The following is a 26,349-nucleotide window of genomic DNA, read 5'->3' as shown; positions in this document are numbered from 1 at the left end:
CAACCATCAGATCCCTATCGACTTGATAGAACGGTGGATTCCCTTGCGGGTAGAATCCTGGATCCGGGTCAAGACTAGAAATCGACCAGGATGTGGACAATAATGCTAGTGCAGGAAGTTTTCCCCACCGGGCGAGTACGTACAGTAACTTGTTTAGACCTACCACTCCAGACGAGGAGAATAAAATGCTTAGTTACAAGAGTTAGTTGCAGACAAAGACAAGTATCATTTTCTAGCGCAACTGGCATCCAATGGTTTTCTTTGAAAGCCGACATGCTCTGAATCTCTCCGACAAAATCATCCAACAAACGCGAAACCACGTGTTGAACCCACAGGTGGTCGAGCTTGGCCGTAAAAGGGAACACTGGTTCCGAACAGGACAATCGGGCAACTCGACCACAACGCGGATGATAACCAACCGAGGGACTGCCCAGGGTAGCCCGATCCACGGGGCCAGGGGCGAACGAATTGGTGGCCGTGGCAAAGGGAGTTGGCAAAAGGGGCGCCCCGAGAAAAAGAGAGAGCAGAAGAGTTTGGTTTTTCTGTGCTGACGGAGGTTACGAATCGACAAATTGGCAAGGTTGCTCGTCAGAGGGTCCTGCAGAAAGGGGCCATGTCTTGATTCCGGCCCCAAGTAATGTAATATCGCCATTTTAGGGCTAAATGGCGGGCACATAACGAGGGCCAGGAAATCCATCACAACGATGACCTAATTTCGTGCCCTATCGCATCACCTACAATTAAGAATAAAAAAACAAACAGAAGAAGCAAGTACTAATTTGTTCTACTGTCGTAGATCGCCCACGGTGCAGAAAGGTCACTGCTGAATATTCCTTCCCCAAAAGAAACTCAACACCGACACCAGTGCGCAGTCTAAAGTCTGGCAATGTTCTCTTCGGGCTACGGCCATGTGTAAAAGTTAGCACACGTGACTAACGCCCATTGTTTAGCGTAGGATATTTTACAAGTCAATATCCCAACAACCGTAGCTTAATATAAGGTTTTATGATATAATAGTATTTTGGGTCATATGTAGCCTAGTTATGAGATTTGAAGGGTTTTATATTTTGCGGTCCAGATATATAGATTTGATGTCCCTGCATTTCAATTTTCGGTAATTCAAGGAAATACTTTTTTATTTGAAATTTAGAACTTTTTTTTACTTTTATCATGCCTTTTAATACTGCTATACCAATAATCAAATAAACTAACTTGTGGTTGTTGAAATATCGAGTTGCAAATATAATGCATTTAATCTGGTGAGGAAATACGTTATCAACCTCGCGCCCGTAGATAACTAACTATCCGCTTCACGCTTTTAGTAAATTGCAATAGGCCTCTCCAGTTGGTATGTTAACACTACTCAGCCCTTCAGAGAAAAATCGGTTTGGTCTTATTTACGGTACCAGATGTCGCCTTGCGAGAGCCATCACTGGGCCTTCAATCCCTGCCAATATAATGTCAGAATCTCAATAAGTAACTAAAGATCAGCACTGCCAGAGAATCCATAGTTTGTGACCAAAGACATGGAAGCGATATCCGCCAGAACGAGCCCTCGTCGGGTCGTACTAACCCGCTTGCGAGCAGGCGTCTTCAGATTGAGATCCCCTAGCCTCCGCATGGTGCCATCTGTCCACTGTAACACCCCGCATTTCTTCGCCAATCAGTCGCAGTGGAGCCTAAAGCCAAGGTCGGGACATTAAAATCCCTCCGAATTGGACTTGGAGACGTTGCAACCAAGCCAGTATCCTATTTATTGGTCATTCTGAACTTTGTGATGTCACTACGAGGCAACTAGCACTCTATTTCTTAACCCGGGCCGATGAGGAGTAGAATTGCGCTGGGTAAAGACATATATAAATACTTGAAAGCCCCAATTCGTACCATTCCTTCCAGCATGCTACTGACATCAATTTTTCACCCCATCATGCGTTTCTTGTCCGCGACAGGGTTACTTGCTGCAGCATTTGCACTACAAATTCCGCTGGTCGCGGCAGCTCACAACGTAGTTGATCTCTCCGACCAGAGATGGACTCTAACCAGTCCTGGCAATGACACGATCAAGATCCCTGGGAAAGTGCCTTCGCATGCCCACATCGATCTATATGCCGCGAAAGTCATTGACAATCCGTGGGTTGAGCTTACTCGATAGACGACGGAAGGCTGACCGCTCCTAGACTGATTGGGCTCAATGACTTTGATCTTCGCTGGATTGCGTTTAGCAACTGGACATATAGTACTGAGCTGAGAGGAGTGTAAGCCAGACCTGAAATTGCATAATGCCCACCAGTGTCTGACCTACGCCGCAGGCAAAATTCCAAGCACCTACAAACCAGCCTCATCTTCAACGGCCTCGACACCTACGCTGCTATCGAGTTCTGCGGCCAGCACATCGGCAACACAGACAACCAATTCCGCCAATGGGTTTTCGACATCTCCCACGCTCTCGCGTCCTGCAAGTCGTACGAGCCCCTGCTCGAAGTCAAGTTTGGCTCTACGCCCAATATCTCAGCGGTGATTGCTGCGGAGCCCGGTCAGGAGACATGGCCAGACGGCGTAGACGAGGTTTACGAATTTCCGAACAGACAGTTTGTGCGCAAAGAGCAGTCCGACTTTGGATGGTAAGAAGAGCCGGCTTGGCTTTAGCTTTGAAATATTAACTGACTGCTCTAGGGACTGGGGTCCGGCTTTTATGCCGGCGGGGATTTGGCAACCAGCGTATTTGATACAGCTTGATGGGCCTGATTCGGTGTATGTAAAGAACTCTGATTTTGACCTTTATCGCAAAGGCCAGCTCAACAACCTGCCGCCGGACCAGACCGCCGATTGGATATTCAACGCCAGCATCGACGTCGTCGGCTCCGTGCCTAGAGGCTCGCAAATGAGGTACACTATCGTAGACTCAGACTCACATCGCAGAGTGAGCAATGGGAGGTTTGGCCAACTCGAGAATGGCGGAGATGTCATCACCGGAATTGCAGCGCTCAAGGAATCTGACTACGAGCTTTGGTGGCCCAACGGCCTTGGTCCCCAGAAGTTGTACAACATGGAGGTAGAAGTTGTGTTCGGAGGTCGGACCATTGCTTCGGTCAACAAGCGCATGGGTTTTCGAACCATCGTTCTCAACATGGAGCCTATCAGTGACCTGCAACTGTCGCAGGGTATCACTAACGGCAGCAATTGCAAGACAACCCCCCTGTAACTAGATAGACGTCGCTAACAGATACAGTCCACTTCGAGATCAACGGTCACACCTTTTACTCAAAAGGCGCCAACTTTGTGCCTCCTGACCCGTTTTGGCCGCGCGTGACCCCTGACCATATCAAAGGAATCCTGACCGACGTGGTCGACGGCCACCAGAACATGCTGCGCGTATGGTCCAGTGGTGCCTACTCACCTGACTTCATGTATGACCTTGCCGACGAGATGGGCGTGCTGCTGTGGTGCGAGTTCGAGTTCAGCGTCTCCCTCTACCCCGCGAACCCGGAGTTCCTCGAGAATGTCCGCCAGGAAGCGGTTTACCAAGTACGACGCACCAACCACCACCCGTCCATGGCGCTCTGGGCTGGCGGCAACGAGATGGAAAAGGACGAGCTTCCCGCCATACGGTCCGACTCGCCAGAGTTGTACGAAAAGTACCTCAATGAGTATCTTGAGCTATTTCTAAACACGCTACTACCAGCTGTGTACGGCAACTCACACAGCATCAGCTACATGCCCTGTAGCACCAACAACGGCTATCTAGAGCTCGATTTCAACCTGACGATCCCCTTCGTGGACCGTCTCTACAACACCACGCCGGGGTACCTCTACGGCGACAGCGACTTTTACGACTACAACGCCGCGCAGGCCTTTGACATCAACCAGTACGTCGTTAACCGCTTCGCCAACGAGTTCGGCTTCCCATCTGAGCCCAGCCTAGAGACGTGGCGGGAAGCCATTCCTGAGGATCAGCTGTACTTCAACTCCACTATGGCGGTTCTGCGTAATCATCATTATCCGCCAGGCAGTCTGGCGACGGACGAGTTTGACAATCCGCTGAAAGGACAGGGCGAGATGACGCTCGGAGTAGAGTACTGGTATCCCATTCCGAACAAGACTGATTCGGTGGCCAACTTCTCGGCGTGGTGCCATACTACGCAGATATTCCAAGCGGATTTTCTGCACACCAAGATCCAGTACTACCGAGCGGGTTCGTCGATGCCGCAGCGACAGCTGGGCTCGCTGTACTGGCAACTCAACGACATCTGGCAGGCCCCAACCTGGTCCAGCCGCGAGTACGACGGGCGGTGGAAAGTGCTTTTCTACACGACCAAGGACATCTACCAGCCCATCATCCTGGCGCCGGTATACAACGTCACGACGGGAGTGATGGATCTCTACGCCGTGTCCGACCTGTGGAGCGTCGTCGAGGGCGAGGCCAGCTGGGAGTGGATCGGCTACGATGGCAAGCCTGTGAACACATCATTGTCCGCCAAATCTCAGAAGTTCACCGTCGGAGCCGTCAACGCCACTGTGCTGACTAGCATGAACATCACGGACCTGACTAGCAGCGGCAGTCTACCCGCCGACAACGCCGTTCTAGTTGCCACCGTGACAGCGAGTGGCAGTCCGCCAAATTCCAAGGCGACCATGACGTATACGCACTCCAACTTCTTCACGGCCACCCCACTCGGGAAGGCCAAGTTAGTAGATCCGGGCCTCACGCTGTTGCAGGGGCGCGGCTCGTTCATTGTGACGGCGGAGAAGGGTGTGAGCGCGTTTACATGGCTGGCACTAGACCCCAAAGACGCGGGGGTGATTGTGGTTTTTGACGACAATGGGTTCCTGCTGCGGAAGGGAGAGAGCAAGACTGTTGGGTATCGCATCTCCAGTGGGGAAAGCCCTGGATGGGAGACGCGGGTTACGGTTGAGAGTATTTGGAACAACACGCTGCCGGAGTAGGTTAGCTGCCCTGTTCTGAGAGCTGAAGTCCGTTCGGAATCGAGAGACAGCATTCCAAAAAGCTGCATAATTAAAACCAGCCCAATCCTGCTTGAAACCATTATTTCCACAGAAAAATGCTACTTACAGGTTGTAGGTGCGCATGATGCCGAGAAATCGAATAGTCAAGTAAACGAAGTTGTGGATCAGCTACCCGCCTGTTTCGCGACTCTGATGAAAGTAACCCGTCAAACGCGCCTCAAAATGCAAACAACGAAACGATGAAGGTAATTCAAGTGTCATGATCGGCATCTATCAAAATGGAAAACACTAGTGATTCAACATGCATCCCTAAGCTGGATTAGAGAAACTTTGACGGGTGAAAAAGGCCTGTAGCAGATTGCAAGTCGGCAAATCGGCAAGTAAGCGTGTCTAGAAGTACCGTGCTTCCAAGGCAATGAAATACAGTTGCTTTTCTTTCAAATGAATTACTAGTGAGGCCTTTTCCTACCTTAAGACTTCCAAGGATGTTCAGCTCCATTGAGGCCATGGAGCAGTGCCATCATCCATATAAAACAACTCGGATCCAATCAGGTCAGGGTAGAGAAATCCAATATTCGAGGATAAAGGTGAGGGAGCCAGGACAGATAGCGTACTATGATCATGTCCAGGACTAAATGCGAAATTTTCGGGCATTTGCTGTGCCCCGTGGCGTAGTTTCTTGAACTGAAACGAAACAATGTCGCTGAGCAGATGGGCTGCATGACACGGCAAGCCTATAGACCGAAGCCAAGTTATGAGCTTTACCACAAAACGATCTAGACCATCGACGTCAATCTTTGCGACACGCAAATGTGCATCATACGTGTGGACAAGGCGACAAAGGGTCAACGCGGAAAATGTTACGATATGATAGATATGATCGGTGAGATGGCGAGTACGATCATCCGTCGTGTCAATGGCGAGATTTATAATGCTGCTTGAGAGGTCGATCATCTCCATGATAACAGAGCCATCCAGTAGCGTCTGAGGTGACCTGACAGATTGGTAATAAGCGAGAAGGTGCGCAAATTGAAAGCCCATCTGGAGAAATTGAGAGCGAGGCTCATCTATAATCATATTAGTAACCACTTTGGCAGCCCCAATATTATGATTCTGAAGGAACTCACCGAACAAACTTGCCCACTGCTTTTTCCAATTTTGAAGCGCAAGCTTCGCATCTGATAAATTGACTCGAAGACCACAACACTTTTCATATATTACCCAGTACAGCTTAACCTCGGCTACCATTCTTGCTTCATAATTTCTCAAGTTGCCGCTCTCGACAAGGAGATGACAACGATCGACATGTGCCTGAGTCAGGATTGCCTGTCTTCGTGTACCAACGCAATACCTGTAAAAAACAATGAGCATACTGTAAAATAATGTAATGGATGTGTCTCATACTGTAAATGGGCGACACACAGATGATTCCAGAGAAACCACGCATCAATATGAGAATTATCAATGCTCCCATTTAGAGGAAGTTTGGAGATATCTGGGAAGCAGGAGCTGGCAAATCCCTGCTGGAGAGCGTAGCCAGTCAAGAGCCAGCTATCAATGCTCAGAGGCACTTGCCCAATTGTTGTAGACCATAGACTCAAGATGAGCATAGCTTGGAAATGTTCGATCGATTGTGGAACGATCAACAGAGAGCTTGATACCAGACGCTTCGCTTCACGGAATAATCGTGGCGCTAGTTCATCTGCAAGATCTTGTGTGGTATGTCGTACAGCAATTAACAGAACGCTGCATAGTAGCAGCGGTGAATTTCTCACTTGGGTCAAAAGCATATCAGTCGACGTATCCTCCGAGAACCTGACCCATCGCCCATAATGAACATGAAACCTGATCGTATAAGCATATCGAAGTCAAGGTTAGATTCGGGACTAACAGCTCAAGCAGAGAGTAAGCGGTGGGCAAGTTGACCAGTCCAGCGGAAATCACATCATATACAATACCAGAGCGTGACTCAAGTTGCTCTGAAGATGAAATCCCAGCATCGTTGGCAGCATCGCGGATCAGGAAAACGGGCGCAGGATTTTTCTCAGATGGTGCGCTTTGTTCCTCAGTTCTAGGCAGAGCGGTGTTTCCAGAAGGATTTCCGTTATCTTTGAGTTGTGAATCTAAGCGATTTACTAAAGCGGCAACTGTCCTTTCAAGCCTATCCAGTCTAAGTTGTCTGGGTCAGTTCGTTCGTCCATTTAAATTGTTATGAAATTTCGGGGCTTACCTCGCATCTGTAGACGAGAATCGATTAGGACTAGCTTGTCGAAGGCTAGCTTCACGTCTATGCTGTCGCTCTGGTGTTGGACTCGACGAGCGATTTTCGAAGATATCTTCAAGGGAGCATGGTAGAGACAGCGTATGGCAGCGTAGACAGGTGTTCTTAACCCCCTCATTGGCATAACAACGCGTTTTATTTTTGCGGCACAGATCACATGCCTTTGAAGCTCTTCCTGAGCGCAGAGGTGGCATGATATGCAACACCACTAGTGTTTTATGCTATCATTGGGGTTGTCCAACACGAAAAGTTCAGATGCTCGAGAGGGATAGAATTGGGGATCTCATTGGTGATGAATCCCCGATGAGAAATGGCGCAATACTAGATCACGTGGTATGCAGAAACTGTCAGCGCGTATGTGTGTATTGATTTGATACTTCATCTAAGGTCTCGAAAAAATCGAGAACTCTCTGCGATTTCGAGGTAAGTTCCCATATTCTGCTAATTATTCTTGCCTAAACGGTCGGGCAAAATGCCTGTGATGCGCAATGGGTGGGAGTTGGATGCGAGGAACGACGTGTCTACCACCTCTGCCCCTGATGCGATGCTTGCCCTACCAACCACGAGTTCTGGTCTTATCCGCTAGGCTTTAGGGCCTTATACAGCTCAAGAAGGTACCATATAGTTTAAAGCGAAATAGAGGCACACTGGCGAGCGAACAACGTGGAGAGACATTTCTTTCGTACTCGGTGGGATATCACGATCCCAAATACCTACTTGACAAGATGTTGACCCGAAAAGCAACTAGACTCCTAATATAGAGGTCGTCAAATGTGTCATCCAATTCGTCATGACGACCAACCACCTGGACCAAGAGACAGAAAGCTTTAAGGGACGAAACTATATGTACATAGATGGCTCAGCATAACTGGCACGGAGGCTGTGCACAGCCAGACAATTAATAAGAATAGTAGTTAATCACTACATGACATTTGCTTACCATAGTATCATAGAAATTGGCTGAGTTTTGAACTGTGATATTGCCACCTATATTATATTAACAAAGTAATATGTTGTATCCTTCAACAAAAGATGTAAGGAAATCTTCGTTCCTGCGAACATCGGTTTTGATGATAAGTAAGCTCCCTGGATCAACGTGCAAACATCAATGCTTGATATGGTCAACTATCGAGTCATACTCTATCTGTTCCCCAGGAAACTCCGCCTTTTGTCTCTACTCCAGAATCTCCACTATCAAACAAATGGTACAACAATTTCCAAAACAAAATAACCACTGTGGCAGCAATTGCACAAGCGGCTGCTACTATTAAGCCGTATCTATAGCGAGGTGCATCTGTTAATATTAGTAAATTAAATCTCAAATCTCTCCAGCTTAATCATACCTTGTGCGCGAAATAGTTGGCTGCCAGGGAAGTTTGCAAGTTGAATACACATCACATACGCCGCCAGAGCAACCGGACGCTTACAGTCCTGCATTTTGGCAGTTAGCCACGCAGCACTGATCGCTTGTGCACTCCCCATGCCCATTTGAACCCAGACAACGCCTCCTGGAAGGATTTATCAGTGTCATATCTTCACTTTTCGAAGTAGTAGACGTACCATAAAGAATCCACTTGCCGACATTATCAGGGGATAGTGCGAGCCAAAGGAGGCCAGCCGCCCCCCATAAATATCCAACCGCAATGTGGAATCCGCGTTCTTGGAATTTATCGCTACTAAATGCGAGTAACACAGACCATATCAAGGCACATATGCTGCCGACCGAGTTAAGACCGTTCGCCTGCCAGGAACTGAACCCAAGAGACTCGATAATGGACGGCGCGTATGTATTCATTGGTGATATCATCACCATAGAAAGCAATGCAGTCACGAGATGACCATAGAGTCTCCAATCGCTGAACGTGCTTAGAATGTGAGAGGGTAGGACCGGCTTTCCGTATCTCAGCGCTTTCGTCGGGTCGTTGTAGATTACCCGAGTAACCAGGATAGAAGCTTCTCTCGTGGTGAAAACTGAAAAAGATATACCGAAGAAGGACTTGGATTTAGCGGCATTATGAGGGAAATATAAATAGGCAACAACGCCCAGGAAGCATGTCAGCGCCCCCTCTAGAATTGATTAGACAGCGAAGCAATTTCAGGTATAGACTGGTACAAACCAATAAGGAAAAGCCACTGCCATCCGTGCAGCCCACCTCGTCCACCTAGGGAAAGTAAACCAATTGACAAGGGCCCACCTAAAGCTCCTGCAAAGCTGTTTGCAGCCCAGAAGATAGCATATCGAAATGCAAGCTCTTGATTTGTATAGAATCTAGAGATATAAAGAGCAAACCCCGGTATGTAGCCACCTTCCAGTGCACCAATAAAAAAGCGAGTTGCGAAAAGACCGGTTGCGTTTCTTATAAAGACTTGAGACCATGTCACAATGCCCCAAAGGAACATTGTCATTGGCAGAAATCGCTCAGGTCCGATGTACTTGCTAACCATGTTGAAAGGCAGCTCTGTAATAATAAAGCCGACAGTAAACAGCGTCTGTGACAAGTTTATTTCTCTATTTCCCACATTGATATCCTTTCGGAGGGTATCGGTGAGGGCATTGCCAATATTGCTTCGGTCAAATTGCAGGAAGCAGAAACAAAGCACAATTGGAGGCAAGATCAGAAAATCAACCTTCAATAAAGCTTTACGGATCTCTCTTCGGTCAAATTCAAGGCTGGAATCGTAGCCGGGGACATCAACGGTTTCGTCCAAAATGGCTTCATCTTTGCACTTATCGCCACCAGGCCGACTGGGAAAGTCCGTCTCGGATGGAGCGTCCATAGTCGGATATATTGGACGCAAATTAGAAGTGGTGTTTAGCAAAGTCGATCAAAAAATATGCTTTTGAAAAATAATAGCTTTTGATCATTGCTTTCAATTCAAGAGCCCGCTGACCAGCGAAATTACCTACTTTATACATGATCACACGCCAAACAAATCCACCTCGCTCATTGACACAGTAGATTGGTTTCTGAGGAATTCGAAGATATCATGAAAGCCAGAATGGCGTGCTTATCAGGACTACCCTATCTCAACGCTCGATGACAGGTGGACCCTCAGTTGATAAAGGTGTCAAGCCGACGGCATGCCGCCGGCAAAGCCAGAAAACTATCAACTAAGTCCTAATGTTCCTACGGGATGCCGTCGGTTGCCATTGGAAAATGCTTGATGGAGTTCAAATTATAACAGCAGCTTATCTTCGCAATATTTTGAGTTATTAGCTCAAAAAATCGAATAATTTCCGTCCTTTGACTCTCCCTTTTTCAACCCTTTTTCAACAGTCAACTTCACCAGCTCTCGCGACAATGGAGCAAAACACCCTCAGGAGACGAAGTGTCGGCCTGACCGGAGTGGACAAACAACGCTCATTTGGGGGTTTTACTCTTTTCTGCCCTCTTACCAGTGATACGGCTCATCTCATTGATATCGATGGAAAGGAGGTTCACTCGTGGAAACTTCCAGGCAGAATCGGTCGTCATGCCAGAATTCTTCCAAACGGAAATCTCGCCGTCAACACCCTCCGTCCAGCTCCCAGGCAAACAACTGCAGATGGAGGTCCCTACCCATTCCCGTTCTTCAACAAATATGGTGGAGGAATAATGTCCGAGCTCGACTCCGAAGGCAACATAGTTCGTCAATTCACTGATCCATTAGGCCACCATGACCAGTATCACTATGGTGATGGACGAATCTTGTATACTTCTCTAGAGGCTTTGTCTCCGGAGGATTCAGCAAAGATTATTGGCGGAGTTCCTGGCACTGAGATCGATAGGATCACATACGCCGACACAATCTGTGAAGTCGACGGAGACGGCAATTTACTTTGGCAATGGAAAGTCTCCGAACGACTACCGAGAGAAGAGTACCCTCTGCAACCGCATTACACACGTGAACACTATCCACTCATCAACTCAGTTTTGCCGCTGCGAGATGGGAAGCACATCCTCGCTTCGATGCGCTCCGTTTCAGCGGTTGTCATCATTGAAAGATCCACTGGCAACATAGTATGGAAAATCGGATCTGAAGTCCTCGCACAACAACATAACGCTACGGAGATGGAGAACGGGAACATTCTCATCTTTGACAATGGTGCCTTCCGCAACGGCGAATCCATTACATACACCAGGGCAATCGAAGTCGATCGGTCGACGAAGAAGATTGTTTGGGAATACCGAGACCGCTCGCAAATGCTCTACTTCTTTACCCCGTTCATGGGTAGTGCTCAAAGGCTCGACAATGGCAACACACTTCTGTGTGAAAGTGCTTTTGGCCGTATTTTTGAAATCACTTCGGATGGGTATATCTGCTGGGAGTATATCAACCCTCACTTCGCCCCATACTCCGATGACGCGACAGCGAAGATATTCCCAGGAGAGTCCAATGCCTTGTTTCGTGCGTATCGCTATTCTTCTGAGGAGATTCCTTGGTTGGAGCAGAAGCTAGCTGACCCGGGCAACTGAGTTAAGGCTATTTTGATCAAGTGTACCTGGAAAATATGCATGAAATGGAAGTGGAGTTGGCCTTTATGAAATTGTCCCGGGGCAACCATTGGAAAACATACTGTATGTTCATATGATAAGTCATTCCTCATATCTGAGAAGTCATCGAAGTAAATTCACGTCAGTCTTCAATTAAGTACATAAATACATATTTTCATATAAAAACAAGGTCTATGCTCTTAAAGTGGACTCTGGGCTCTTCAGAATTACGATCCTAGACATAGTTAGAGGTACATCCAAGCTTGATGGTAAGGCGTCTATCCTTAGCAGTATCTATCCTATTGGTATCTCTTTCTAGATCTGTGAGCAAATGAAGTAGTTCGCTCACACGCTCAAAAGGTAGTGCAAATTCCTAGTAATAGATTAATTATGTTCTTTATAGGTTAGGGGGCTACCTATACATCGAACATATCTCTATATCGTTCGTATGGAGAAAAAGTTATTTCCATTCTAGGAAACATGTGCAAGCATTCCATTTGTTATAATAAAACTCAGATGGTTGATGATTGACTATGCGCACAGTATATATAACCGTCTCTGCCAAGAGGGTAGGACAAATTGTTTTAGATTGCAACGAGCAGTACGACCAGTTCAAGCTGATATTCATTCCTACCCAGTTTTCACTATTCAAGCAAACGGACTTACAAACATGCTTTTCGCTCTTCTTAATCTTTTATGCTATACTTTTGTCACTGCGCTCCCCCCAGAGAAAGTGCTCCAGAAAACTGGGTTGAGGGTAAGGGTCCCTTTGGGGGTAGAGTCCAGGGTCCCCACTGAGGAGGAGTAATAGTGTTAAAGGTGGGAATGCTTGAAATTTAACATCCTTCGATAATTTTCTGAGGGGGGGGAGGCGGAAATGGCATGCTGCGAATCTCAAGCACTCAGTGGTCCGCCATGTTTCAAAAAGGTATCGGCACAGGATGGTTCTCTGCAGAAGTAAAATTCCAACGCGGCTGGATTGCAAACATTCGAGACCCAAGCGAAGTCACCCAGCATTGCTTCAATTTCTTGCCATAGCTGGACATCCAGGTAGTGGGCTAGCAAACACGCTCTCTCTCCGAACCATTGACGTTGGTCTTTAGAATAGGAGGAGCTTCCCCCCACGGCAACACACCACATCTCGAGTTTCCAGAATTGACGAGTTTCTTTTCCGGGCCGAAAAGAAGACAAATGACGTTGGATCCGACTGATTGCGTGTTCTCTCGCCCATCTTGAGCGCGGTATTGGGAACACAACCATAATGCCGTAGAGCTGTGCCGCCCACCGACAAGCTTGATATATAGAAATACAAGTGTTAGAATCAATAAAAGCACAAGGAGAAGTGGTGAGATCCGCCGACTGAATCGTTGGCGGTAAAGACAGAAGGTTATGCATAACAACGGCTCTCGAGTCCAAAATATCATCGAGATCTAGATTGGGGATCCTGCCGGTGCAATAGGCATCAAGGGTCGCGGAAAAATCTCCCAAGGAGATGAAAGTGTTGACAACTTCGTCCGGCACGCCAAGTGACCTAAGGACATTAAATCCACAGCCCAAAGGAGGGTAAGAAGCTCGAGAAGGGTTATCAGCATCAAATTCTGCAAATTTCCTTATCGTGGACGGATTGCCCTCAACATCAAGCATAGGATACAAAGGTTGGGAAAGTGTTGTTGAAACCATAATCAATGCGGCACTGCTCGGAGTTAGAGATTTGGGGTCCTAATAGTAAGGGACGACGTGCGCGCTCACCAGGTAATAATCCAGGGCAAACCGAATGATTTCACCTGCTTTATACCCCCACATTGATTGAGAAGCTGGAATATAGCATCCCAGTGAATGTTGTCGGTGATAAGAGTCCCATAAGTATCTAGCCAACGACCACTCGTAAGTACGGGGAAAAAAGGAGTTGGGTCTTTGGTGGTCATCAAATTGCCCTCTTGTACACTCGTTGCGAGACATATGCATATCATCAGGAGATCATCAAGGCAGGCATTACACTGGCTTATGCTGCAACTTTGCACTTGCTGTCTCATTGCTGTGATAGCATCAGTCTGTAAGACCAACAGTTCCCTGCTGTCCTGCAAATAGCCTCCCGTCATGATCATGCGAGAGGATAAGTGGCTCGAGGCAGCAAAGAGGATTGCGTTGAACAAAGCAGTATTGTCGACACAGCGAGGCAGCCAAAATGCAGGGAATGAGTTTGTAGATCCGCGAACACTCTGTGGAAAGCCTGGCCATAGCCGCAAAACAAGATGGTCTATGAGCTGCAAATCACGACTGTTTCGAACTGGCAATGACGATACGCCACATAGGCTCAATCCACTCTCATAAAGTGGCGTATTCTCGGCGCGTTTAATCTTATTAAAGTCGTTTTTTCGTTGCTGTTCTCTGGGTGGCTGTCGAACAAGCTGCCTTTGGTGGACAGTTTCATCCGAGTTGTTTTTCTTCGAAGAGTGGTTGGCAATGTGGGCAATGTGGCTACGAACAGAAGATTGTTCTTTTCTGGCCACACTGCCTCTTCGACCTTTGTGCTCAATGAACACAAAATGAGGATCTTCATCTGTTCCTGTAGTCATGTGGAAGATAGCGCCAGGAGAGACGTCACGAACAAAGGTATGGCCCGAACAAAGGTATGGATACGAGAGAGTGCAAAAAGTACTCTTATAACGCAGGCGGCGTGGCGACTATCCTTTTAAGGTAAATGGTGTAGATTGAGCGGCTCACGTAATCGAGTTGCCAATCCTTTTATAATTGGCTAATGTCGTGTTTGATCATTTATCTGTGGCATCTCATTGGCTGTGAAGGTGTAGCCCGTCATAGACTCTTGGCACCCAAGGGATGCTAGACGTTAGAACCTGTCACACAGGAAGGATTTACCAAAGACTAAGTGGTGACAGATAGACTCAATTGGCTCATCAAATGTCAGAACTCTGGCTCGGACCGCCGCGCCACAGCTACGTTTGGGTAAATCTCGACGCCGTCCAAAAGGTCAAAGAAGCTTTTAACCGAGCCGACTAGTGTTTTGAGTCTTGCAACTTGGAAACGCATCTAGATGCCTTGTGGCAACCTTTCTGTTTAATTATTGATTAAGCATCAAATATTCATAGTTCTTTGAATTTTCTTGAACTGCAATCTCTGAACTAGGCAATCGAGGCTCCTTAACGCATGTATATAACTCAAGGATTGAACTTTGAGAACGTTTGTTCCTGCCAACATTGCTCCTTCTGCTTACCGGTGTCCCTTCTGGCGCTACTGGTACATCTGGGGAAAATGCCATCAACGGCTTTAGATTCACCTCGACTCGCTAGCTTTGACTTGCCCCACCGGCGCTATTTGCGCTCTCGCAATCTTACACCCTAACTCTCGCTAGCCGCAGACCCTAACCATACGACGTGTCCGAAAATGTCCTTGATCGGTAAACTAAAAGAGACAGATTACTCTCGAAGTTCATCAGCTGTTTACAAGGGGAGGGAGACTTCAAGGTTACTGTTTTCACTAATGTATGCAAGTATTACAAGGCTCAAAAGATTTTGAAATGTCATATTGTGTGATGCACTGCAGGGCCGGACCTGTTCTATGGTTTCCCTGGCTTGGCTCAATCTTGCTTCTCCATGTAGGGTAAACATGCTTCATAAATCTCCTTATACCCAGAATGCCTGAAGATCCTCTGGAACACACTCTCATCCACAATTCTGGCAGACTGTAGCGACCCAGTAATGGTGAAGTCAGCGTAGGTTGGCCGCGCACCCAGCACAAATGGCCCCTCGGCTTTGTGTGTCTGCATTAACTGGACGACAGCACCTATGCTGTCACCTACCGCTTTCCAGCTCTGCTCCTCTTCGGAAAGCTTGTCCTCAAGTCTGCACCCGAGCGAAGCCTCACGCGTACGTCTGAAGTATTCCTGCGCACGGGGCGACAGAATGCCTATCTCGCGCGGCATAACGGAAGCGCGAAAGGCAGGCCCGACAACATCACGTGATTTAGATATGATCTCACGACCCAGTTCCGTCGTCAGCGGTACCGGCGGGTCTGGGTAGGTCGACTCGAGGAATTGTGCGATGAGCATGGATTCCATGATATACATATTGCTTGGTATGTGGTGGATGACGGGCACTGTGTATTTATATTGAGAACTCGAAGAGGATTCGCCGGGGACCACGCCACTAGAAATCTCAGATTAGCGTCTCTACTTTCGATCTGTACCTTGAGGCTATACGTTAAGGGAAAGAAACAGGAGGGGTTGGAGAGGCCATGGGAAGAAAACAAACATAAGACGAGTATAGCTTACAGCGCTTTCATTGTAGGCTCAATGTCCGGGAATTCGAGGAAGATAGTTCTATAAGGAATACGCTTATAGTTAAGCATGAGGCGGATGCGCCAAACAACCGGAGAGAAGCAGACACCCCTGATGCAGGCCAAGTCGTACAGAACAACCTCGGACTCAACTTGGGCGGTCATATTGTGGTACACTCTAACGACGACTCAGATAAGAGGTAAAGTGCAATGTTGTCTCGACGGATTGCATTTCAAATCACGAATTTTGATTGTGATGCATATAAATGATTACCGGAATACTTACTGTAGCTCTGAAATGGGTTGAAGAGGGAGGGGTAGGTAACCCGAGGTAAAAAGGCGATCTTAGCAGATCATCAGATCTGCCAAGCGATTCCACGTGACTCCATAGGCCATTACGGTATTATGACAATGCCTAATCGATTGGCATTAAGTAGTTGTTTGGTCTGATCCATCTTCTGTTGCACACCATGCATCTAGCGTTTCGTCATGGGGCTATGTTTGTTTGTACTTATCACGTGGTACTCGAATACGATTTGGAAACCGCCCTGAATGTGAGTCACTAGTGGAGAGCTTATTGTGTCCGCCTAAAGTGTTGTTTATATGACTGTGGAGAGTCGTCATCTTTGAATTTCTGCTCTTGGGTTTCGTCTGTGAAATACCTACCCATTGTGTGCTTTGTTCTGATTATTCTGCCTTATTGCAAGTTTGACAATGCTCGGTGAACATGTGTCGGATATGTCGAAGATCCTTAATCAATGCCTAGGGCACAATAACAATATTCGACATTCGAAACCTGAATCATATCTTCGGGATTCATCTTTAGTGTACTCTACAAACCTACTAGCTGCTACTGTTCCTAGCCACTCGCCAATAAAGATCAATGAGAGGTTGCGGAGATAATGAAGGCACGGGAATTCGGCATTTTAGAAATCCGGCGCTAGAACCGCAACAGCTATACCCGCTTCACCCCCACTTTGCGACTTTCATCCACAGCTCTTGTTAAATATCTCAACGCATTTCCGACAACAGACCCATTAACGAAAGCCAGGGATTATCAACACCAAACATTTATAATCATAAAGATGACGGCGGACGCTTCGGCTGCCCGAGCCCTCGAATGGAAAGCTAAGAACTACATGGATGATCTTCCAAACGACATCGGTCCTTTCCGAGAGCTTCTGGAGAATTACAGCAATATCTCACCTGAAAACGTAAATGAGCATCTCCATTATATTGTAGGCATATCCTATCACTATTTTTAGCCCAAAGACTGCAAGCTGACTCTCCTCGCAGCGCGACAAAGGATGGGATATTCATCGCTACCCGTGTATAGGACGCTGGTCCTTCACCAACATAAAAGGGCTAGATCATCCCTCATTTCGGGCCATTATCAAGCGACTTAAGCAACGTGGCTCACAGGACACATTCCTCGATGTGGCCTGCTGCGTCGGACAGGTTCTGCGCAAATTAGCTTTTGATGGCGTCGATCCAGCTAGACTGTATGGGACAGATCTCTCCCCGGAATTTCTAGAACTCGGCTTTGAACTTTTTAATGATCGTGAGAAATTTGGACCCGACTCATTTGTTGCCGCCGACTTGCTTGACCCCAGTGATGAAGGGTTAAAGAAGTTGGAGGGCAAGGTCACACTTGTTAGTGCGGGGAACTTTTTCCATTTGTTTGACTGGGACCAACAGGTGTTGGCTGCGAGAAGAATTATCAAATTTCTAAAGCCAGATGTTAGAGATGCGGTTATCCTCGGAGGTCAAATTGGGAGCTCAAAGCCGGGCAACTTCACTACGTGGACCGGAGCCACACGATTTTTACATGACCCCAAGACGTTCCAACTGCTGTGGGATGAGGCTGGCAGGACGACAGGAATAAAGTGGAAGGTTTCTTCAGCATGGATTAGCAAGACAACGATTGATATTCCTGGCTTTCCTGATGAGAGCCGATACCTCGTTTACATCGCTCGCCAGATTGGCCCAGCGGTATCATCATGATTTATTGAGAGTCTGGGGAGGAGATTAAGGCTTTGTCATACTCCGTATGCCATGTAAATAATTGCCATTAATCAGTTATTCGCTTGCTCGGGTTGAAAATGAAACAGGGTCATTCGATATGCACCGACTCGTACAGTTGTCGGTCCGGACATGGGTAGAGATCCACCTCGAGCTGGCACGGTGGCAAAGAGAAGTCGCGAGCTGTCATGGCACATAGGTCTTTCGATGGAAACTATGAGAGTTGGACGGAATGTCAAGAAATACTTCCACATGCGAAAGAGGCGATGAAGTCGATATCCGATGAGGATGAAGATCGACTGCACGTGGCTACGATTGCCTACAACTGCGAATGGTATTTACTGCTTCGAGTAACATATGAAGAGGCGGAAGTGATGCAGCGATGGGCGTTGGAAGCACGAGAGAAGGTGCTTCGACGAGAGCATCCTGACACACCCATCAGTCTCAGTAAACTTGGCTTAGTGCTCTCCAGCCAAGGGAAATATGAAGACGCGGAGGCGATGATAAACGAGTCCCAGAAGAATTTGAAGAGGGGAGCATCTCAACACGTTCACCAGTGTCGATATCCTTTTGACTTCCTGGACCAACATGGGACTGTGAAGAACCCTGAAGCTTATGCCCCGGCTCCCGAAAATGCTTCGCGGAGTGCTTTCGATACTACCGCCACATTCCAGCAGTACCAGCAGGCTGCAAAACAGCAGTTTCACCGCAAGTTCAGCACCCGCTGGGATAGTTTTAGTGCGTGTTACATGTTGGGTGGAGAGGGCATTCGCAATGTGCATTGGGACGGCCACCCAGATGCCGATATTGATGCGTGTGTCAACGAAGAGCTATACGTTCATTCCAAGATGTGTCTCTCATCCAACAAACCATCCATCAAAAATTTAACACACAGAAGGTGATGATCGCCGACGACCGCGTAGTGGTCTGCGGCTTCGCCAACCTGCCCCCTATCGTCCCGCCCGCGCCCCTCACTCGCTGCTGCCGTGCGTGCCCCGAACCACCCGTGCGACCCGGGTTCCAACCCCCACGTGGTAAAGGGTGTCGCGGGAATCCATTAGATTCTCTACATCTGCTCACCTGATTAGTCCACCCCGCAGAAGACCCACTGTCCCTATGCGCGTCGTGTATCCTGTTAATCGTTTGTCCTTCCCTCGCGTCTATCTTCCCTTATTTGCCTCGACGGGACGATTTTCAAACGGAGAACCGTCTCCCGTGTCGTCCTCTCTACCGTCGTAGACTATTATTGTCCCTAGCCTAGGGATCGTGTAGGTGGGTTGCTCGAGCCCAATTTTCCAAACCGCTAGCGATGGCGGATCTAAAGTCGATTGACGAAGTGTTCACTGCATGCAGCCTCGTCTAGGAGCAGTCTGAGAACGTCATCCTCTACCAACGGTGCTAATCCGCACTCTTTCCGCAGGGTCCGTAGGTCACCTAGCACCTGCATAGCAAGCATCGCGTAGCATTGCGTCTCTAGAAGGGCCTCACCGTCGCCTTACGACACCACTATATCCGTTTCTAGGAAACTGCTTATACTACCCCTCGTCTCAATAGCTCTCCGGCCGATACTCGCTTATAGCTATATACAGGGTCTGTATGATGTTAATGCGCATACTGCACCGTTAGCCACGACCTTCTCAGCCGCCACCCCTAGGAGCACCTCTAGTAGTAGCACGCCTCCAACCGTCGCTCGAACGCCACCGTTTCAAAACAATCGACTAACTCCGAATCCCTGCAATAGCCATTAAATTTTAGTATGAACACTCGAAATGAAACACAGAATATTTAAATCCCCAATGAATACTTAACCAAATCATGTCCATCAGGCCACGGAATCTTACCATCACCGAGGCCCTAAAGTTATATTCATCCTGTAAGAATGCCCCGTACAAAATTTGCTGAGCAAAGTTTATCGCGACGGCGTAACCCTACCTCTATGGTATATAGGGTATAGGGAAAATAAAAGGGACAAAGGGAGGGAGAAAGAGAAAGGCCTGATTGTTTCGCGAACGCGGCAGATAGATAGCGAAACATAGACACGTGTAAAGGCTTCGTAGTCAACGCGTGGGAATATTTTATTGCTCATTTTAGGTTTAGTCGTATAGTGAATGGCTTGTGTGCATCGACGCACTTGTGGTGATTCGCGATGCATGGGGGGCGGTGGGAGGGAGGGAGAGGAAGGAGGAGGCAGGGTTCCCCATTGGACTGCTAGATGGCATAGCCCTGGGCAGTACGGCACGCTATTTTGAATATAAATCTGCATCCCAATAAGAACATCATAGGTTCAAATATTGAACTGTTGTGGTGAATTTAAAGAGGGCATTGCTCATGTATAATAATGATTTTGCTAAGTTCTAAGTTTAGTGCTTCCCATCAACCCAGTGTGCGACATCATCCTAACAAAAGTTGCGTAGCACCCTGATCCGTGAACAGGGCTGGGGTTCTTGTTTCGTTGTCGACGACTGCACCCCACCACTTTCCGGAGCTCCAGACTTCGTCCAGGAGTAGAGGCACAGAGTTAAACATGCTATACCGACTTTTCTCTCCCCAATAAGTACAGTAGTCTTTGACGAACTCCCGCGTGTCTTGATCTGAGGTGACGCTGCCAGCGAGGAAAACCGGAAGTAGAAGTTGCTTCTGTGTTTGGGAAGTTCGCCTGCAACACTTAGTATGATCAATCGTACTGCGAAGCACTTTGTTTTGCCTCGCGGTGCATCGTTGGTGGTCGGATTTGAAGACACTTTCTATATAAAGAAGCAATGCATACCTCCAGGCTTCTGCACAGTGGTAACGATCCTGCTGTTTGTGAAAGTTTTGCTCCCTTTCGGCATCAGAGAGCTCCCTGCTCATAGGATTCTCATCAATGGAGGATCTGACGTTATTATTCCACTTGGTCAATTCCATTTCAATTTCTAGCACGGGTGTGATATCGAAGTTCAGCCATCTCATGGATCGGGCAATCTCGCTTTGGTGGACTAGCTCTGTAAGTTGACATAGATGAATTAGTAGATCTCCCGGGCAACCAGTAAGGTCAAAGAAAGACCAATCATCCTGCTTCTCCCATTTTATGAGGAAATCCAAGTAAGCGTGATCGATTATAGTTCCTTGTCGGGAAATCAAAGCAAGGGTTGCGTCCCACCTTGTAAAGTGTTAGCAAAAATTGCATGGTTATCGTGTAAATGGAATGTCATACGCACCATACCAACATGCTGACCTGGGATCGGACACGGGCATTTGTGAGGGCACTAGGTCCTCCACAGGCCCATAGGATTGAATGTGCACGCGATAGATGTTTTGACCAGTTCCCGATAGCAGAAAGAGCACACTTTCACCACAAGACACGTCAGTGAGGATAATAGATCCGAACAGGGTCAGCAGACCTACATCAAGAGTGAAGAGGATTAATATTGGCTCTAGAAGGGAGAACGGATTTTGTAATTCCTTTTTTTGCAATGCAGCGTCGAGTAGTTGAGTAGCCTCATGGCGATGTTCTTCTGCTTCATTTGACCAACTACCTGTGATGCGTTTCATATGCTGGCAGCATAAGGCCAACATTGAATGGAAAAGAAGGCGTGACCCTTGTAATGTTTGCCGCTTACAACGAAATGGGTTCGCAGAAATATCTCCTGTTAAAGGCAGGACACAGAACTCAGAATCGTCTGTTCAGTAGTCAATATCCTTCCTCACTCCTAGACATCGATCAAACCTCTTACAGAGTTCAAGAAGTCGATCATGGTCATTTGGCGTGAGCTCAATCGTGGCGAGTGATGCCTGACCATGAGGAGAGGAGAACAGACCGTTAGCATCTGCGAAGATTCGGCCTATATCACTCTCTGCTGAGCCTCTCTGCAATCTTCCTGTGGTCATAACGCCGGAATTAAGGACTTGCAGATCCCGCTGAGCCTCGTCTTCCGGTCTGGCCCGGACAGTTCCCTCTGTCGCAGGAACTGGTGACATTCGAGGTAGAACTGTTATATATGGCGACTTTGGGGATATTGGTGCTTCAAAATCAAAAAAAGGGGTAGATGTAAAAGGGAAGGGGCTTATTGAGCCAAAAAGATTGAAATCGTCGAGCAACGTTTCGCCAGTTAATTCTGCGGATGACAAAGTAAGATGGGAGTTTTCGAAGGGTTAGACTAGGAACTAGTCGAACCAAAATCAAAAGATCATACCAAGTTCCCTGGGACTTCTGTTGCTTATATCTCCGTTGATCAAACCCGAATCAACAATATGGGCAGCGTTTGACAAGGTTCTTGAAAAGCCTTCCTGCCCGCTTATTTGGCTCTCGTGTGGATGGGTTTCCCTGGAAAGACACGTTTTGCGACGTTTTCTCGGCCTTGATGGGCCTTTAACAAATCGATATAGTCGCGATGGGCGCGTCTTTCCGGCATTTGTAGATGTATTATGGGATGTGAGCGGGTTTATCCCTGCATCCCCCCCCCTAGTCAGGCCGTTGGATGTCTCATCGGCAGTGATAGATGCGGTTCCTGACCACATTCGCCTTGGATCCCAAGATAAGGGAATCGCGAACCCTTCACAATTTCGCCCTTTATCCAGGCACGATGAGCATCGTGGTCGACGGCGGTCACATCGATCGCCCAGCGAGGCACAAGTATGACAGTCTGTCCGTGCGAACGCTAACGAGTTTGTCTTCTTCTTCTTCTTTTCCTCCCCGGAATTCACACTTGTTGACCGCATTGTAGCTTGAATGATAGCGAGCTGCGTGGTTGTGCGGTTCCCAGAAGAGGTCAAATGTATGTACGCGGGTCACCTCGGGTACCAGAGATTACGCCAAGGCATCTGCGGAGTCGAACACGACCTAAGCAGGGTGGATACGATACGGTGCACGAGTGGTTTTATTAATCTACGTATTATAATGGCTGAGCTTTCCGACGTTTATTGGTCTACTGTCTATTCTATTACCCCGCACTCCTGACAGTTTAGGTCGGTCAGATGAGGGTTTCGAATAATGTCCCAAATCAAACCTTAGTTACCTTTTTAGGAAATAATACGAAGTTTGTCTGTCTTTCTGCGGCGAATTTGGTAAGCTTCCGCTGGAGAAACAAGGAAAGCGGCAGTTACAGGGTAATACGGATTGCAAAAATACTAACAAAAATACTAATAAAAAGATGGTTAAGATAAGTGTGTAGCAGGATGTAGGAGCAGCCTTCTGTCAATTTTTGATTGCTGGCGTCTATAATGTCTCCACCGCTTCTTACAAATCCGATCCACAACTGTGAAACTGTGAAACTGTGAGACAGGACAAAATGATCCCGCAGTTTGGGAACACCGTATTGCGCAGTCTCCCAGATAGTAGTAAATTGTGGGCGATTTAAAAAAAAAATTTGGACAACGACGTTCAAGTTCTAGCCCGGCTGCGACAACCTCTTCTTCATCGCACCCCACAGTTACGTTTTCAGACCCAGATTTTACATTATTGTAATATAATACCGGGGGAAGATTGCCGTATCAAGGTCAGTTCGTACGGGTTCGCGGCCCAGAACTGCTGCTGATAACGCTTCACATCTTTACTCGCCTCGCACTTACATTCCCTGGCAGCCTACTCGGCTCATCTCGAGTGCTGTTTTCGGCATTACCTAATTAGGCAGGCTTGCTGGAAATGTTAGAAGTCTCCATAATCTTTCGTGGTGTGGCCGAAGCCATGGTGGCTTCTTTATGGCCTACTTAAGAGCATGACTGTAGACCACAGGATTGCTATTTGGCAACTTCCTCCTAGCTTTCTCATCACTGGCTGATTAGTTTTATCAATCCTTTATACAATCGATTCCCGGATCGACATGAAAACCAACAACTCATTGAACAATGAGCAAGACGATGATGCACGTAAGCTTGCCGCCGCAGGCTACAAGCAATCCATGCCTCGTCAATTCTCGCTCTGGTCTCTCGCTGCTCTAGCATTCGACTTGACCTGTACCTGGCTTGGAGTCGGTTCGTCAATCGGCATCGGCCTAACGGAAGCATCAGGCGCCGGAGTACTATGGTCTATCATAGTCGCTGGGTGTATGACTATGATTGTTGCTGCTGGAATGGCCGAGCTTGCAAGTGCCTATCCCGTCGCCGGTGCCCAGTATTACTGGTCTTTCATGGTCGCAAGTGACAAGTACAAGCCCTTCACCTCATTCTTGTAAGCTTGAACATTGAACTTCGTGGTCACCTCTATCAATTGCTGCAAGTGACACTTAATTTCATTCAGGAACGGTTGGGTTAGTATTCTCGGTTGGTGGCTCGGTGCTGCCTCTGTGGCGAATTTCATTGCATCGATGATCTTTGAAATCATATTAGCCTGGTACCCAGGATTTAAATCATACCACTGGCAGCAATACTTGATTTACGTTGCCCTCACCTGGCTTGCTGTAGCATTCAATATCTTCGCCTCTCGATGGATTCCCTTGTTTAACAAGCTGATCTTTGTTCTGGCGGTCATCACTTTGAGCGCTACGATGCTCACTTTATTCATTGTTAGCCGCAACAAACATGCGTCGGCTTCTTTCATCTTTACAGACACAACCAGCAGAACTGGCTGGTCAAGTGATGGTTTCGCCTTCCTTCTTGCAATATCAAATTCTGTGTACTCGTTTCTCGGGAGCGATTGCGGTGCTCATCTGTGCGAGGAAATACCCAACCCTGCGAAAAATGTCCCCAAAGTGATTTTGTACCCGCTTGTTGTCGGAATGCTCACCGCTTTTCCTTTTGGAGCTTCACTATTGTACTCAATTACGGACCTCAAAGCTGTTTTTAACACTCCTACCGGACTACCGTTGATTGAGATATACTATCAGGGCACGCGTTCAAAATCCGCAGCGTCGGTGTTGCTGGCTATGTTCGCCTTTTGCTTCTTCGCCAATATGATTGCCAACAGTAAGTGATGTAAACAAATGCTATCTGTTAGATCAAGCTGATAAGTTCAGTGACAACATCTTCCCGGACTCTGTGGGCAGTCTCACGTGATGATACCTTGCCATATTCGAGTTTCTGGATGCAAGTCAGTGACAGATTCGAAATGCCTCTGAATGCTATGCTTCTGAGTGGGACTGTCATCACGGTCAGTGTCGATTTATAGTTCTAGCCACTCGCTAACATCACAGTCAGATATACGGAGTGATCTTCATTGGCTCCACCACCGCGTTCAGTGCCATGGTCTCCGCGGCGGTAATCTTTCAGCAAACTTCATGCGTACTCCCGCAAGCTGTCCTGCTATACCGTGGGCGTGAAAAGATTCTTCCTCAGAGATATTTCAAATTAGGTAAACTTGGCCCTGTCGTTAATGCTGTCGCTGTTTCATGGGTTCTTTTCTTGGACGTTTTATACTGTTTCCCGACAACTAGGCCTGTCACTCCACAAAACATGAGCTATGTGTCTGTCGTGTCTACTGGTCTAGTTATTTTTATCATTGGGCTTTGGTTCACGACTAAGAGACAAGTGTTCAAGGGACCGAAGATCGACTTTCAACTCATGAATCAAAGAAGAATAGACGCTATCGAACGTGAGGTTTCGGCTACAGCGCTAGATTTTGGAGAAAATATAGAGCCAAAAGTGCAGAACGAACATTGAACCAACACCAAACCTAAACTTTATTTGTTCGTCCGACGATAGTCGTGTATTTTTCCGTCTTCCAGAATTATTATTTTGTTTATTTGTTCAATCCATGCCTTCAAGAAGACTTAAGAAACGACAAGTCACTTGGAAAGTATTGTGAGTGTGAGCCGCAAGTCCATTTACAGAGTTGACATAGAGCTAGACACCCGTGCAGCCACTACTCCGTAGTGACGTCTTATGACATTTGCAGAGGTGACTTTCGAGTTTGAACCTTCTGGAACAACTTCCAGATTTGCAAGTAGTTGAAAAACATTGACCGTAGTCACGAGCGGTCAACTAGCGTACTGGCTCGTACAGTTCGATTTTCCGCTTCAACCCTTGCTTCTGCTTCGTGCAGTATTAATGTTTACCGAGTCTGGAACCTGGGGAGAGTTGTTTACCTCTATTAGTTCTTCATTGGATATTGGAAAGCACCTCATCATATGATTTAATGTCATGCGATTTGCCCACCTTTTCCCCAGCAAGCTGAACTCTATTGATCAGACAGATAGATTAACGTAATTCCTGGGTGAGTGGGCCACCCAAGCGAGTGGGCCAGCCCAAAACACCGTAGTAAATGGGATATTTTACAACTCAATATTCTAACAACCATAGCTTAATATGAGGTTTAGACGCGGCCCTGAGTACCCTTGCATTTTGTTGAGTCAAAGACAAGCAGCGATGCATAAGTTGATTGAACGTTGACTTAAAGGATGT

General features: G+C 47.4%; 8 protein-coding genes across 8 annotated transcripts; 4 read left to right on the top strand and 4 right to left on the bottom strand.

Annotated features, from left to right (window-relative positions):
• Nucleotides 1-1,927: 1,927 nt before the first annotated feature.
• On the top strand, nucleotides 1,928-4,944 carry N7510_002740 (beta-mannosidase; the record flags this gene model as incomplete). The annotated part of the gene is made up of 5 exons (XM_056974667.1): nucleotides 1,928-2,130; nucleotides 2,178-2,255; nucleotides 2,310-2,621; nucleotides 2,674-3,161; nucleotides 3,224-4,944. 5 exons carry the CDS (start codon nucleotides 1,928-1,930, stop codon nucleotides 4,942-4,944), a joined length of 2,802 nt encoding a protein of 933 aa, XP_056834623.1.
• A 510-nt stretch (nucleotides 4,945-5,454) lies between these two features.
• N7510_002739 (uncharacterized protein) lies at nucleotides 5,455-7,440 on the bottom strand (the record flags this gene model as incomplete). Its single annotated transcript, XM_056974666.1, has 5 exons — nucleotides 5,455-6,032; nucleotides 6,093-6,291; nucleotides 6,384-6,770; nucleotides 6,892-7,144; nucleotides 7,196-7,440. The coding sequence occupies 5 exons, from the start codon at nucleotides 7,438-7,440 to the stop codon at nucleotides 5,455-5,457; spliced, it is 1,662 nt and encodes a 553-aa protein (XP_056834622.1).
• A 1,073-nt stretch (nucleotides 7,441-8,513) lies between these two features.
• Nucleotides 8,514-10,024, bottom strand: N7510_002738 (vitamin H transporter; the record flags this gene model as incomplete). Its single annotated transcript, XM_056974665.1, has 5 exons — nucleotides 8,514-8,540; nucleotides 8,590-8,609; nucleotides 8,674-8,754; nucleotides 8,807-9,313; nucleotides 9,364-10,024. The coding sequence occupies 5 exons, from the start codon at nucleotides 10,022-10,024 to the stop codon at nucleotides 8,514-8,516; spliced, it is 1,296 nt and encodes a 431-aa protein (XP_056834621.1).
• A 524-nt stretch (nucleotides 10,025-10,548) lies between these two features.
• On the top strand, nucleotides 10,549-11,703 carry N7510_002737 (uncharacterized protein; the record flags this gene model as incomplete). Its single annotated transcript, XM_056974664.1, has 1 exon — nucleotides 10,549-11,703. One exon carries the CDS (start codon nucleotides 10,549-10,551, stop codon nucleotides 11,701-11,703), a length of 1,155 nt encoding a protein of 384 aa, XP_056834620.1.
• Nucleotides 11,704-15,316: 3,613 nt separating this feature from the next.
• Nucleotides 15,317-16,179, bottom strand: N7510_002736 (glutathione S-transferase family protein; the record flags this gene model as incomplete). The annotated part of the gene is made up of 2 exons (XM_056974663.1): nucleotides 15,317-15,884; nucleotides 16,010-16,179. 2 exons carry the CDS (start codon nucleotides 16,177-16,179, stop codon nucleotides 15,317-15,319), a joined length of 738 nt encoding a protein of 245 aa, XP_056834619.1.
• Nucleotides 16,180-17,099: 920 nt separating this feature from the next.
• On the top strand, nucleotides 17,100-18,018 carry N7510_002735 (class I SAM-dependent methyltransferase; the record flags this gene model as incomplete). Its single annotated transcript, XM_056974662.1, has 2 exons — nucleotides 17,100-17,252; nucleotides 17,311-18,018. The coding sequence occupies 2 exons, from the start codon at nucleotides 17,100-17,102 to the stop codon at nucleotides 18,016-18,018; spliced, it is 861 nt and encodes a 286-aa protein (XP_056834618.1).
• Nucleotides 18,019-20,427: 2,409 nt separating this feature from the next.
• Nucleotides 20,428-21,993, bottom strand: N7510_002734 (uncharacterized protein; the record flags this gene model as incomplete). Its single annotated transcript, XM_056974661.1, has 3 exons — nucleotides 20,428-21,017; nucleotides 21,234-21,447; nucleotides 21,724-21,993. 3 exons carry the CDS (start codon nucleotides 21,991-21,993, stop codon nucleotides 20,428-20,430), a joined length of 1,074 nt encoding a protein of 357 aa, XP_056834617.1.
• Nucleotides 21,994-23,834: 1,841 nt separating this feature from the next.
• N7510_002733 (uncharacterized protein) lies at nucleotides 23,835-25,608 on the top strand (the record flags this gene model as incomplete). Its single annotated transcript, XM_056974660.1, has 4 exons — nucleotides 23,835-24,181; nucleotides 24,251-24,915; nucleotides 24,966-25,099; nucleotides 25,147-25,608. The coding sequence occupies 4 exons, from the start codon at nucleotides 23,835-23,837 to the stop codon at nucleotides 25,606-25,608; spliced, it is 1,608 nt and encodes a 535-aa protein (XP_056834616.1).
• Between the last annotated feature and the right edge of the window lie 741 nt (nucleotides 25,609-26,349).

This window comes from Penicillium lagena (genome assembly GCF_028827675.1).
Source record: "Penicillium lagena strain IBT 129212 chromosome Unknown utg000002l_segment0_segment0, whole genome shotgun sequence".
NCBI classification, from domain to species: Eukaryota; Fungi; Ascomycota; class Eurotiomycetes; order Eurotiales; family Aspergillaceae; genus Penicillium; species Penicillium lagena.
Note: the sequence above shows the minus strand (reverse complement) of the source record. Positions and strands in the feature narration are given on the sequence as shown.